Source organism: Trematomus bernacchii, unplaced genomic scaffold (assembly GCF_902827165.1).
Source record: "Trematomus bernacchii unplaced genomic scaffold, fTreBer1.1, whole genome shotgun sequence".
In the NCBI taxonomy this organism is placed as follows: Eukaryota; Metazoa; Chordata; class Actinopteri; order Perciformes; family Nototheniidae; genus Trematomus; species Trematomus bernacchii.
The window spans coordinates 5,017,486-5,031,070 of NW_022987588.1; the positions used below are offsets into that span (position 1 = coordinate 5,017,486).

The 13,585-nt window shown below is 39.4% G+C and overlaps 1 protein-coding gene across 1 annotated transcript; it reads left to right on the forward strand.

Annotated features, from left to right (window-relative positions):
- Positions 1-1,430: 1,430 nt before the first annotated feature.
- tspan7b (tetraspanin 7b) lies at positions 1,431-12,935 on the forward strand. Its single transcript, XM_034128594.1, has 8 exons — positions 1,431-1,597; positions 7,876-8,064; positions 8,348-8,422; positions 8,517-8,612; positions 9,153-9,308; positions 9,529-9,612; positions 10,242-10,327; positions 10,840-12,935. Exons 1-7 carry the CDS (start codon positions 1,532-1,534, stop codon positions 10,308-10,310), a joined length of 735 nt encoding a protein of 244 aa, XP_033984485.1. The 5' UTR covers positions 1,431-1,531; the 3' UTR covers positions 10,311-10,327; positions 10,840-12,935.
- The last annotated feature ends 650 nt before the right edge of the window (positions 12,936-13,585 follow it).

Here is a 13,585-nt window from a genome sequence, read left to right on the forward strand (position 1 = left end):
ACAAGGACCCTAAATGGGAAAGAGGTGGGTGCAGTGCTGGATTTTTGGTTTTAGTGATTTGTATAGGTGATGGATATGTTTTTAACATGTAACCCTTGGGCCTAAGAGACCAAGATAGGTTCAGGTAAGGATTAATAAGAATTGAGGGAAGATTGATTGATTATTCTAATGGAAATTCCCAACTTAATGTTGCACTTAAGGAGGCCAACTTTAAAGTATACGAAGGTGGGCATTTCTTTCTGCTTTTATTTTGTGATGAATTCAATCTGTATGTACTGTGATCACTTTATTATGTGGAGACCTGCATACTGAAAGCTACATTCTTAGTAATACAAGTTTTTGCTTGTAAAACATGATGCAATCAACCAAATAAAGGAAGGGGAACAAGATGCCCAACACTAGTCTTAATGTTAGTGAGTCATCAATATAGTCTTGAGTTTATACATTTCTAATAAGCCATCAGCAAAATGGTGTTAGTTTGTCAGTTAAATGAATCGTATCATTATTAAATGTCCTTAATAAAATATGCTTATAATAATCAATTGATCCATTCATGTGGAATAATAGTGGAGGAACGAACTACACTATTTACCTCTAACAAGTAATAGTGGTGAAAGTAGCATGAAATAGCCAACTAAAGTACAAATTACTCAGGATACTTAAGTAAATGTACTTAGTATCTTTCCACCAATGCTACTCTCACACATAATAAGAGGTGGAAGAAGTACTCAGATACTTCTACCTTTACTTAAGTACAAGATCTGAGTGAAGGAATACTCTGCATTCAAAATGTTATGCCAGTAAAAGTACAAGTATATAAGCATCAAAATCATAGACTGTATATATAAATCAAAATGTACAAAAAGTAAAAGTACTCATTGTGACCCATTTCAGAAAAATATATATTATATGTTTTGTATATAATTATTGATGCATTATGTGTTTATCACAGATGGTAAAGGTGCAGCTAGATTGAATTACTTAGTATAATTGTTTATATTTCCCATTATTATTCAAAATCTGCAAAAAACTTAAGGTATTTAATAAATCTAGTGGAGTAAAATAGCACAATCTACCTCTGAATTGTAGTGGGGTCGAAGTACAAAGTAGCAAAACATTGACATACTCAAGTAAAGTAGTTCAAGCTCCTCAAAGTGTACTTAAGTGCAGTACTGAGTAAATGTACTTAGTTACTTTACACCACTGCACATAATACATTGGCAAACCCTTATGAAGCGTTAAGAATACATTTATAGGACAGATAATTTGCGTGTCCTTGCAATAATCGATGCTATCATTAAATATGCAGGTCTCCCTTAAAAAAGAGATCAATGATCTCAATGGGACCTACCTGGTTAAATAAAGGTTTGAAATGAAATGAAATGAAAATACGCCATAAATCTCCTTCACTGTGCTGCTGCTGCGCGTGTCCGTGACGCTGTGTCTGCATCAGCGCACGGTTGCAACGCGACACTTCAGAGACGGTTTTCCTCCGTTATTTTATCACAGTGGGTCTACCGTACGCGCCACAATGGAGACTAAACCGGTCATCACCTGCCTTAAAACCCTCCTCGTCGTTTACTCCTTCGTGTTTTGGGTACGTAGCCTTTTCCTTTTTCTATAATATCCCACCGTTATGTGTTTTTTTTGTTGTGCGTGATGAAGGGGTGGACATCGGCAGCATCATCGACGGATCCATGCCGTGGTGTGAATGTAGCGCTAAATGGAAACCCCTTAATCTTAATGTAGCGTCTAAAATGTGGGTTTTATCGTTTTTTTATTATGTAACTTGTGTTTATACATATTTTGGCTGCGGTCGGTGCAGCATATAGCACACATAGCATCATGGTTGTTGTCTTTGGCGCGGAAGAGGATGTTAACATCAACGCAACGATTTAACTCTGTGTGATGAGACCGACGCTATGGGCCTTGTCTGTTTGATAAGGCCCCCTTTAAAGACAATTTTCTCACCATATAATGCACATTATTGGGGTCGTTGCTATAGATTCTTAATGGGACCACCTTGCACCCTAAACATATATTCTACCAGAAAATGTGTTATTCCTATAGGACCACTAGGAAAAGGCTCAAACGTGCCTTGATGGTGCATAAAACACAAACACTTGATGGAAGAAGTAGCCAATCATATCCTTTACCTAGGAAACAGTATCAATACCACAGTGTACAAATACTCTATTACAAAGTCATTTAAAATGGTATTGAAGTAATAAGTATGCTACACAATTTGCCTATCAATAGCTAAATGTAGCTGTATAGTGTCAAAAGTAAATGTACTTATTTTGCAGAAAGCCCCCCTGTGAGTACATATTCGTGTGATGACGATTGTTAAGATGTAAGCAGCATTTTCATTTTTTGCTAATAACATATATTTGGATATTTGAATGCATAATCTTGAATTTCCCCAAAGGTCCATCTCATCTCATCTCATAATGGTCATGGTTTTATAAGTAGACATTTAATAACCTAAATCTACAAGAAACTAGTTACAGTCCAGGCAAAACAGCATTTTAACCATGGAATGTAATTTAAATACAATAGTAAATACTGCATTTAATACAGTACAAATACTTTCATTTAAATGCTCAGGTAATGTTGAGATTATTACCATTTCTTTGTTTGTTGGCCCTAAACATTGAGGCTGTACTTTGTGGTTGCATGGTAATTTAGAGTTATTTTCAATTATCCATTAATCTACCACAATATTGTTTGGTTTAAGATTATAAAATAGTGTCAAAATGGCCATCACAATCTTCTTAAGTGTTAAATAACATCAAGAAATGTGTGTTTTTTGTCCAGTTAAATAAAATGTGAGATAAAGACATAAGGTCAAAAGAAAACAAGAAAATAAAATGCCCACAATGTAGAAGCTGGATTTATAATTGTCATTGCTTGATAAAGGACTGAACTAATGGCCAGTTTTCCAATGCTTTGTCCACATAAGAAATAATTGGTACTTGCCAGCTCCCAATAATTGTATTTTTCGACGAACAAACATCAATGTGAACAAAAGCCAAGGAACTTTTTTTCGGGATCTTGCAAATCCCAGTGGACTCCCTCTCATTATCCTTTGTATGCTGTCTTTGTCCTGCACCTGTACCCAGCTGGGGTTGGACATGTGTACTGTCCACCTTCTTTGTGTGATATTTTGTCCACCTCATTTACATACTGAACAAAAAACACCAGACCCGCCCTGCAATATCATTCAAAAAAAATGGCACCACAAAAGCCTCTGGAGGATTTTTCACCAAGCCTTAAGCTGTAAAGCCTTGCTCTCATTTGAAATTGATAAAAAAAATGCTGTATTCACAATGCTGAGCGAGCAGCATATAGCAACACTCGTTTGAAGAATAGATTCTGCTCCTTTTTTCCCTTTTAATTAAGGCTCTTTGTTATTGAGTGTCCTCGGGATTTAAGCCAGAAAATCACTCCAGAAAGCATTTCTCAAAACCAATAAAGTTGCTTCCAATTTGGGGATAAATTACTTTGAGGATTAACTTGAGAAGAGAAATAGTATTTTCTTATTCTCTGTTCAGTATTGAGTAGTTTGGATAAGCCTGTTTACATTTCAAATACCTGCCGAGTCTTCACGGATGATAAAGCATCCGTGCAAGCAACAATATGTATCTTACACAACATATGACCACAATACTCAGTGACTAACTCACAAGCAGCTTGATTAACTTAGTCATTTTTTGATCATAATTCTGTGTTAAGGCTGATTTCTGATAGCTGCCAGGCACAGCGAAGGGTAGGATCATCTAATGAGAACATGTGGAAGAGATTTATCTGGCCCTAATGCGTTTAGGACCTGAAGAGTACTTTCTTTGCTTTCCGAAACTGACCCCTAACATTGCGAAAGAAAATCAATGTGGTAACGCAGACGCTGAAGTCAGCCTTTTCATTTCTGTCTTCACAAATGCTTAAACCTTTTCGAACACAGAAATGGCTGATAGGAAGAGCTGTGCTGTTATGTATCTACCTGCAATGCAGACATGTGTCTGTGTCACTGATATTGACTTTTATATTTAGTCAGGATATGAGTGTCTCTTTGCGCTCCATTACATCTACAGCATCAGGTTTCAGATGTCTAAAGAGCAGAAGTGTCCATAGCTTAGTGGCCGTCTGCACCCCCGACGGCTGAAGCAATGTAGAGGTCCAGTGGGGGGAGCATGCCTTCAATGTCCGGTCTGGGTTTCGCTGTCATCAGCTTGTCTTGGCGACTAATGCCTCAGTTAGAGTATCTACATTGTCATACTTTGCACACAGGACAGTTAAATGCAGAGCAGGTGGTAGAGTGCCGTGTCCTCGCCAGCATATTTTGTCATCGCACCTTCTGTTGCTTTATTAGGGCCTGCGGGGGACAAGGAGGAGGAAGGAGGGGTGACCTGTTTCAAACTGTGCTGTAACCAGGGTGGCCGGCCTGGCATTGAATTTCAAACAAAACATGCAGGGAGGCGAGGAGGAGGAGAAAGGGGGTCTGAGGCTGTTTAGGATTCAGCAGCACACATGAGGTCTTGACGACTTGTTGGTTGGACTTATTTCCCCGATGGCTTCAAATTGAACACTTTAGCAATGACAAGACGATCCTTTATTTGTATGCTTACGGGGTGAGGCATTTTGATGCTCATGATGTAGGCCATAAACTGTTAGTACATCGTCATCTGGAGGACTGTTCCCTGAAATGACAGTCTGCTCTGGCTGCCAAGATCGCTGTTGGTAGACACTGTAGAAGACATTACCGACCAATCAAATCATCAGCATGCAGACGTGAAGTTCTGCTGGCAAGTAGCCCGCAAATAAAAGGGTCCTTTCATGAGAGCTGTAATGATTAGTCAATTAATCAGTAAGGACATTCACAGGAACATTTATTGACAGCTATTTTGATTATCAATTGATAATTTTTTTATCTTTTTCTTAGCTTTTCTTTGTCATACATGATAGTCATTTGAATATCTTTGGGTTTTTTTAACTGTTAGTTGGATAAAAAAGATGTCACCATGGGTTATCAACAATAGGTCAGATGATACATGTATAATATATTGCTCATTGTGAAGATCCCACAGATAATTATCACCCACCCATCTACAGTTGCTCTTATCCCTACAGTGTTTTATTTCAGAGTTTTGGTTTTATAAGCTTTTTTTGAGCCACCTGATCTGCAACCCAACTGTGGACAGATTAAGGTGGCGACTAACTGGAGAACCACTGCAAAATATTATTGTTGTATTTTAGTATTTGAGACTCAAACAGAGCTCAAAGAGAGTGAATATTGGACTTCATTCATTGGCTGTCCAGAAGCATGGCAGTGCTTAACCATGACTGCTGGATTTGTTAATAGTGAACAGATTAGCTATATCAACTTTGTATGGTAATTAAAAGTCATTCATGTTTTTACAGCTCCCCCGAAGTGCCCATAACAAATGATATATAACTTAAAACCAATTAAATGTGTGATTTATTGTCAGTTAACCTGCAAAACCTTTAGAGAACACTTATGTTCTATCTTGTTTACATAATAAAATAATATAGCTGAAGTGGGCATTTTAAACAAGTAGACAGAGCCTCACTCAGAAAACAAAAATGAGCTTTACTCTGCCGCAGAAATAAAAGACACATAAGCCCAGAGAAAGCGTCAGCTACAGTAGAGGGAAGTTAGGGAACAACAGGATGGGGATCCAGATAAAGAGATTAGAATAACACTAAACAGACGACTCCTGAGAACATTTCAGATAGAAAGTCTACTGGCTCTCCGTTCTCACTGTGTGGTTCAGCTCATCACGATGTTCCACTGAGGATTTATCTAACTGCCCACATCTCGTCAATAACACACATATTTACAGGTTTTGATTATGTAATAGATACAGCTACATGTTCAAGTTATAAATAAAGACAGAATAACATAAGGAATATTGTGGGAAACCAACAACAATTGCCTATGATCAGTTAACCACTTGGGTCTATTAGTAATTATTAAGAGGGTTTGACGGAATATTCATGTTTTTCAACTGTTGGTGGTATAAGAAAAGCAATTTGATTTGCATTTTTGTACAGTTTTTTGTCAATCTGTAGACCAAACGAGTTGTCGATAATGCCAATAATTGTTAGTTGCAGCCTTAAACCAGTGTGATTTCAAGATATAGTTTAGCCTATGCCTACTTTAAAGTGGACCTATCATGCTATATTTGAATAATATAGTGTAGGACCATACCTATATAAGGCATATTTATACTTTTTTTTTTTCAAAATACCAAACAGATCATGCATTTTAGCCATGCCTCATTTCGCTCAATTTGACAATTTATAGCTCTGGTCTTGCAAGGGTTGATTCTGTGAGCAACAGCACCATCTAGAGGCCTGGCATATGTACTACAGCGTCTCCAGCGCTTTCGAACGGCAATGGCCGTGGCTGTCTCCTCCTGATTGGTGGAGTTGGCCCAATAGCCGTAGCGCCACCGTCCTGACGTCAGGACAGTGTTCAAATCTGGATCAGTTTTTATCAGATCCGTTGCAGCCCCTTTTTTAGAGATTTGGGTATGGAGGAAAATAGAGAGGGTTGTGTTTTCTGACACTTGGTGAGTTCCCTGGAACACCGGGGACACATATTCATGTATAAAAGACGTACAAAAGTGCATTTTGCATGATAGGTCCCCTTTAAGAGATGCCAATGTGTGTGTTTACTCTCTCTGTAATAATTTCACCCTCGGATGAAACTTGTTGCTTGTGTGTCAAAGTGTTGATTTGTGTTGATGTTTGCATGACACACAATAAGCTCAGCCTTTGCACACAGTGACTTTTAGTAGTCATTCTCAAACCACTCTCACTGTGGTACGTTTTGAAATAACTCCTTATTCCCGTGTTTAAACTGCGACCACTTCTAGAACAATACAGTGGGGGAAAGGACAGACTGGTGATTCGTCACGGTGGAAAACCTTTGCCCGATCATAATGTACACACCCTAGAAACAGGGCAAAGTGTAAATATTGTTCACACATTAACCAGCGGAGACTTGTTAAAGCTACAGTTAGAGCATAGCAAGTGTATGCATAGATATGTTTTATATTGTTGTTAAAAACTACTGCCATTTTTACAAATCATGACTTTAAGCCTCGGAACATTCTTCCCTCATAGCTAAGAGGTAACATTTACCCAAAGAGCATAACTGATGGAGCCACTGTTGTTTCAGTCATATTGGCTCATCTTCTGCTGAGAGCTAAAAAGCATTCTTCTCGTCAGTGTTGGAGGTTTTCGGGTGCACAGAGACATTTTGTACCGCCTGCTCCCTCTTTAGTCAGAGGGCCTGGCAGCAGGACGGCGAACAGCCTCCTCCTCTTGGAAAGGAGGGAGGTCAGCGTGATGAGTTGGCCCTCGCTCCAGTCAGATCATCAGCAGCCGTTCCACACCCCGCTCTCTTCCCAATAAGACATACCCAGCTGAGACACACAGCGCTTCAGCTGCCTCGTACAACACCCTCTTTTATCCGCAGCCTTCATTTGAAATGCTAAGATAGGCGCAACAGGAGGAAGCGTCTCGCCTCGGATCAAAGAGCTCCTTTGATATGTCCCTTTTCTTTTTTTTTCTTTCTGTGTGTGTGCAGGCATATTCATAAAGCAGGTGATTGCTTTCCCGCACGGCAGATACATTTGTGTCTTCTGTCTGCCGTCTCCTCCTCCTAACTCTAATTGCTCTGTTTTTTTTGTTACACCTTGATCATCTTCCTCCTCCTCCCCCGCCCTTTGCCACGGCTGCTAAAACCCAGCCTTTTGTAATCTCACCGAAGTGCAGAGATAAAGGCCTTTCATTCTGTTTCCTGTGCTCTCTCTTTCCACATCCATCTCTCCAACCGTCGGCCTCCAGATAACAGGAGCCATCCTGCTGGCAGTGGGAGTATGGGGGAAGTTGATGCTGGGCCCGTACATCTCTCTGATAGCCGACAACTCCACCAACGCCCCGTATGTCCTCATCGGCACCGGCACCGTCATCGTCGTTTTTGGCCTGTTCGGATGCTTCGCCACCTGCAGAGGAAGCCCATGGATGCTGAAGCTGGTGAGAGGCTGTGGGAGGAAGGGTGGGGTGTGATATTTCAAGAAGAGATGCTGGTTAATTAGCCTCAGGTCACATGATAAAGGCAGTAATGGTTGACCTCTATCCTGTGGAGAGGGAACAGAGATTCAATATATGCTGCAGGGCACTTTGTTCGGTTAATGGTGGTCAAGTGAGTGCGTTACAGTTAATGTGCGAGTGTGCAGGGATAGGCAAATGATACACTAGGCAGAGGGTTTTAATGCAAACTATGCAAATCTCCCTCATCCTCCCTTTCTCTCTGCAGTATGCCATGTTCCTGTCCCTCGTCTTCCTCGCTGAGTTAGTGGCCGGGATTTCTGGATTTGTTTTTCGCCATGAGGTCAGCATGCAACACACCATGTAACAACAAGTCTGCTAACACTAAGGCTGTATGAAGCGCTCTTATGACATGTGATATTGTTTGCGTGCTGCAGATAAAGGGAACCTTCCACAGGACATACACTGACGCCGTGCTGAACTACAACGCTGAGGATGAGGCGAGCCGTGCTGTTGATAACTTGCAGCACAGGGTAAGTCACCGTGAACGTCACCACCGATCATCAAGGAGAAACAGCGTATACATGCATCAGCAGCAAACCAAAACACATCCCTGAATCTTAAAAGTTTGTAATTTAAGGATAACACCTCTATCTTTGTCTTGTCAAAAAATCTCCAAATAGACAAAATCGAAAAATGATGTCTGTACTTTAGAGCTCTATTGTTTTTCAGGGGGAGAAAAGTATAATCTAATCTATAAAATACATCACGAAATGTCGGACTATTAATAAAGTTCCCAAATAAATGCCCTTTATTATTATAGTGTATTATTATTGACTCATTTTGATTAGAGCTTGCTAAAAATCTAAAGTGCTCAGCTCCTGTAGGAAAGTATTTCTTTTTCTTTCTATTATGACAGACTAGTGAAGTCGGAAACAATTCAGAGACAGACTGACAAGTGATTTGTTTTGGTCTTCACTTGGAATATTTTGACAGTAAGAAAAATATAGAGCCTTTTCATTTTAGTCCCTGAGTTTGATTTCAATGCTCTCTTATTTTCTGTGTATTTATAGCTGCGTTGCTGTGGTGTGTATAACTACACCAGTTGGTTTGGCAGTGTGTATTACCCCTCCAACGGCATTCCTGCCAGCTGCTGCTTCAACGCCTCCGACTGCAACCCGGATGAACTCCGCAACACAACTCTGGCCCCCAGCAAGGTCTACCACCAGGTCAGTATGCCATGTATTTTCTGCTAGCTACTTTATGAATCTCAGCAGTCAGAAGTTGGCTGCATTTATCTGACAGACCCTCATTCACCTTTCCAAACCTCCCTCTTCCATACACTAACAACTGGCTCAGATTGTATCCCAGATATCCATGTTTCCTCTAATTTGCACATATAACACGTCCCTCCACCCTCTGCAAACTAACATGCCGCCTGTCTTTCAGGGCTGCTACGAGCTGGTCACTTCATTCATGGAAACCAACATGGCCATTATCGCAGGGGTGACGTTTGGGATTGCCTTCTCACAGGTAACGGTTTCAATAAGTGCCTGTTTTGCATGTGATGATGTGCAAAAAAAAGGTGTCACGTGTGGTGTTTTGGCATCCATAAATAATCATTGTAATTCAATTTGAATTAGTATTGCTCAGAAGATGAACGGACACATCTTATATTCCCTTTGACGACTGCCAGCTTTGCCTTGACAGGAAATTCTGAATTGTTTTAGAGCAAACAAAGAGAACATTTTCAATAGACCTTTTTTACGGAAGATATTTTGACATGTGGGAAAGCACAGGTGTAGATAATAAAATGAATGATGGTTGAAATTGTTCAGCTGGATCCTGGTCATTAATGTTATTAGTAACACCTGTGTTTTTACTTTTATGACAAATCAAAATCGCTTGTGTGAAAAATGACATGAAACAAATACCTGTCTACATTTCTAGAATATATATTTGTTTTTATCAATGATTTGTTTTGAAAAGATGCACAGGCTCTTATACTTCTTCTAGTTTTTCCTAATATGTGTAACAATGGTGGATGGAGGAAGGAGAATAGTAGCACCATTGTTCTTGCAATAAAACTCAGATGTCAAAGATACAAATAATGAAAGACTGAACATTAAGTAAACGAAAATCCTTCTCTGTCTGTGTTTCAGCTGATTGGCATGTTGCTGGCCTGCTGTCTGTCCAGGATCATCACAGCCAATCAGTATGAGATGGTTTAGCTGATGTGACGCGACAGGTGAGAACCATTTACATCCAGTATACACATACACATTTACAGTTAAAGCTGCTGTGATCAATATATATATATTTTTCAGTCTCACTGCTCTCACTAGCTTCAGCAGCCATTTTTTGGAGCAGGAAAAATGCCCCCTCCCTGTATGCTTCCTGTCCGGCTCCAAAAAGCAGATTAACAAAGATAGCAACTAGCTGGTGAATATAGTGGAGCATTTAGCCGCTAAAGAGCCAGATATCGGGAGTTGCAGGGACCAAATCATAAACAAAATAAAAGTTAGTATTTGACATTTATCATGTGCCCAGAAATACAACTCTCAAATAAATACAAATACTGATTTCTGCTTGCTGCAAGTGTAAACAGGCACATTTTGCTGATGTTTTCCCCATGAACAACTTTGTAAGATGATAGCAGCAAGGTGAAGTGTGTTTTTGCTGCCCTCAAGTGGCCATAGAATCATGACTGCTGGTTTAACAGATATACAAGTACCTTACTTTTCGTTGTTGTCTTTTCAGGGAGATGAAGAGACAAAGAGCCTTGACACGCGACGAGAGTAAATTCCCGAAACACTATCACACGTCCGGATTGGAATTCGCCTCCCTCCGTCTCTCTCTGCCTGTGATCTTAATGTAATATCTTAATGTATCTTACTGTAAAGCACCATTCCTCAACTCACTGTTGTTGCATCAAAGCGTTCTTTACCACACATCCCACTGCTGCTTGATGTAGAAGTTGCTCATTAGCACATACCTAGGATCAGTACATCCCACAACAAGCAGGTAGATTCGAGTTGACGCGTTGTTGGTCTCAGATCGGCGTTTTGGGTTAAAGTGATTTTATTCTCAGTTGACGGCAGCATGCTCCACCGACCGTCTTCAGAGAACCACTGCACATCTTTGTACAGAATGACATTGCTAAAGCTTGAAAGTAATACTTTAATAGATATGTTTAGTTTTGCATTTGACTTTGCTATTGCTCTCCATTGTATATTCCTATAGCTGTGACATTTTGTGATCTGATCATGTGTACGGAGGAGGGTATTTTAGGTTTATATGGAAAATTAGGAAACTGACAAATGAGAGAAAAGGAAGAATTGTATAAACGTAATTTTAACTGTAAGATGAGGCACAATGATCAATTAAGGCTTTAATGTCAAACTCACACAGTAACTTAGAGTATTGCTTAACTTTGCCCTACTTTACTGCTCCTACATACACTTATGATACTTAATGTAAGTCAATTTGTTTTGGGGGCGTTAAGGAATGTATTTGTCGAATGACGGTCACACCAAAAAGTGATGTTACACTATCTCTGACACTAAATGGTGATAACTTTTTAGGGACAACAGTAAACACTTCTGTCTTCTTTAAGGCATTTGTAGTGTTGCACCCAAATTTGTCGGATACAAATGTACAGATACTGTGAAAAAGAAAGAAGAGAATTTGAGCGATAAATCCTGCCAACTTTTACAACTGAACGCGTGATCCAACAAGCACTTAATTTAAAGCATACTGACTCCTTCTTAGTGTGTCAGTACTTATATTTCCCGGTTAATGTAAAAGTAACTGACTACATATCAAATTGTCAAGATTTTTGCCTTAAAGAGCAACTAACCACCCAAGGAAAATCTTGTTTTTTTGCGACCTCCAATGATTACATTTCCCACCTTGTTGCAGTGACAAGGATGTTAGGCTGAAACAAAACACAGATTTTGGATGTTGGCGACCTTTTCAACCAAATCAGTAAAACAGATTTCCAGCCTGTTAGGGCCATATCAGATCTTATCCATTTGTTTCTCCCGGTGGAATATAATAACCAGCTGTGTGTTACAGTGAGAGAAGTCGACATTAGAGACTTGCAGGACTACAACAGTGCTCATCTAGTTTTTACAGTATTCTACGTAGTGCATAGACATGCCATCATCATCACCACCACCTGTAGATATTTATTGGAAATGTACTTTATATAATGTAATGTTTCTCATTCTAATATGCTAATCTGTATCAATGTTGTGTCACAGTTTTGATTCCGCACTTTGTGCTGTTAATCTGTATTTGTTTAATAGGAAACTCGCACTGGAAAAATAATTGTGGCCAATGTTTTGTTGAGAGTAACGTGCAACATGTAGGTGTTTCAATTTAGCTGTATATTTATTATAGTTTGGTTGGCATTAAGTTTACAGTTTCACCAAGTGGTTTTCTATCTCTCTTTCAGGGTGTGAGTGTGTGTATCTGATTTTTGTTTCTTTACTTAACAGTCTCCTTAACCTTGACTGTGTGATTTCCTCGTGTGTATGAGTGTGAGAGAGAGATTGTCTATTTTTGTGGATCCTGTTGTATTTAACTTTGGTCAGTATTTTGTTGTGGCTTTTCAATCCTTATTGCTTTTAAAGCTGTACATTTATTTAGTGAATGTATGTTTTCCAACACTATGAATTAACACTTCCTTTTTTCCTTCCCCATACTGATATTTTCCTGTAAATACTTAATTGTAATACCATCCTGCTTACACATGGGGTCACCAGACGCTCAAAAAGAATTGCACCATGCTGTCTACAATTGACTAAGTCACCATCAGTGGTCTTATTATCAATAAATATACAGAATAACAACTGTGTTAACGTTGATTTATTTTGCTACTATCAAGACAGCTTTGTACATGTAATATGCAGTGTTAAACAGCTGTTGTATTACATGTCTTGATATACCAAAGTTATACTATAGGCAGGTGTGCACATAACTTTTTGAGTGAGTTACTCAGATGAGTACCAGGAGACAGCGTTTGGTACTCACCCCACATGAAGCGTGGTGTTAATAAGTGCAGTCTTCCTCACTGTCCTCCTCAGTGTCTCCTTCACTGTCCTCTATTTACACTTCTTGCATGCTAGATGATGAAGATGATGAAGATGCACCTCCCTGTCTCTTTGTAAGCCTCCGATTTGCTTTCTCCAAAACTTGTTGCCAAAACTGTGAAGTCCTTGCATTTCCTGAGGCCAAGTTGAAGGATCAAATACTAAGAAATTATCACATGACTTGAAGTCATATCTGATTTCAGAGGTGGGAAGTAACAAAGTACACTTATTCAAGTACTGTACTTAGGTACAATTTAAGATACTTGTAGTTTACTTGAGTATTTCTATTTTATGCTACTTTGTACTTCTACTCCACTACAGTTCAGAGGTAAATCATGTACTTTTCTTCCACTACATTTATTTAATACCTTTAGTTACTTTACAGATGTGGATGAATGATGTGAAAATAT

Excerpts from the sequence above, each read along its gene's own strand:
- tspan7b (XM_034128594.1), top strand. The coding sequence starts at position 1,532 with ATGGAGACTAAACCGGTCATCACCTGCCTTAAAACCCTCCTCGTCGTT. Across the intron at positions 8,613-9,152 it reads TTGATAACTTGCAGCACAGG|CTGCGTTGCTGTGGTGTGTA; the intron begins GTAAGTCACCGT and ends GTGTATTTATAG. Across the intron at positions 9,613-10,241 it reads TTGGGATTGCCTTCTCACAG|CTGATTGGCATGTTGCTGGC; the intron begins GTAACGGTTTCA and ends TCTGTGTTTCAG.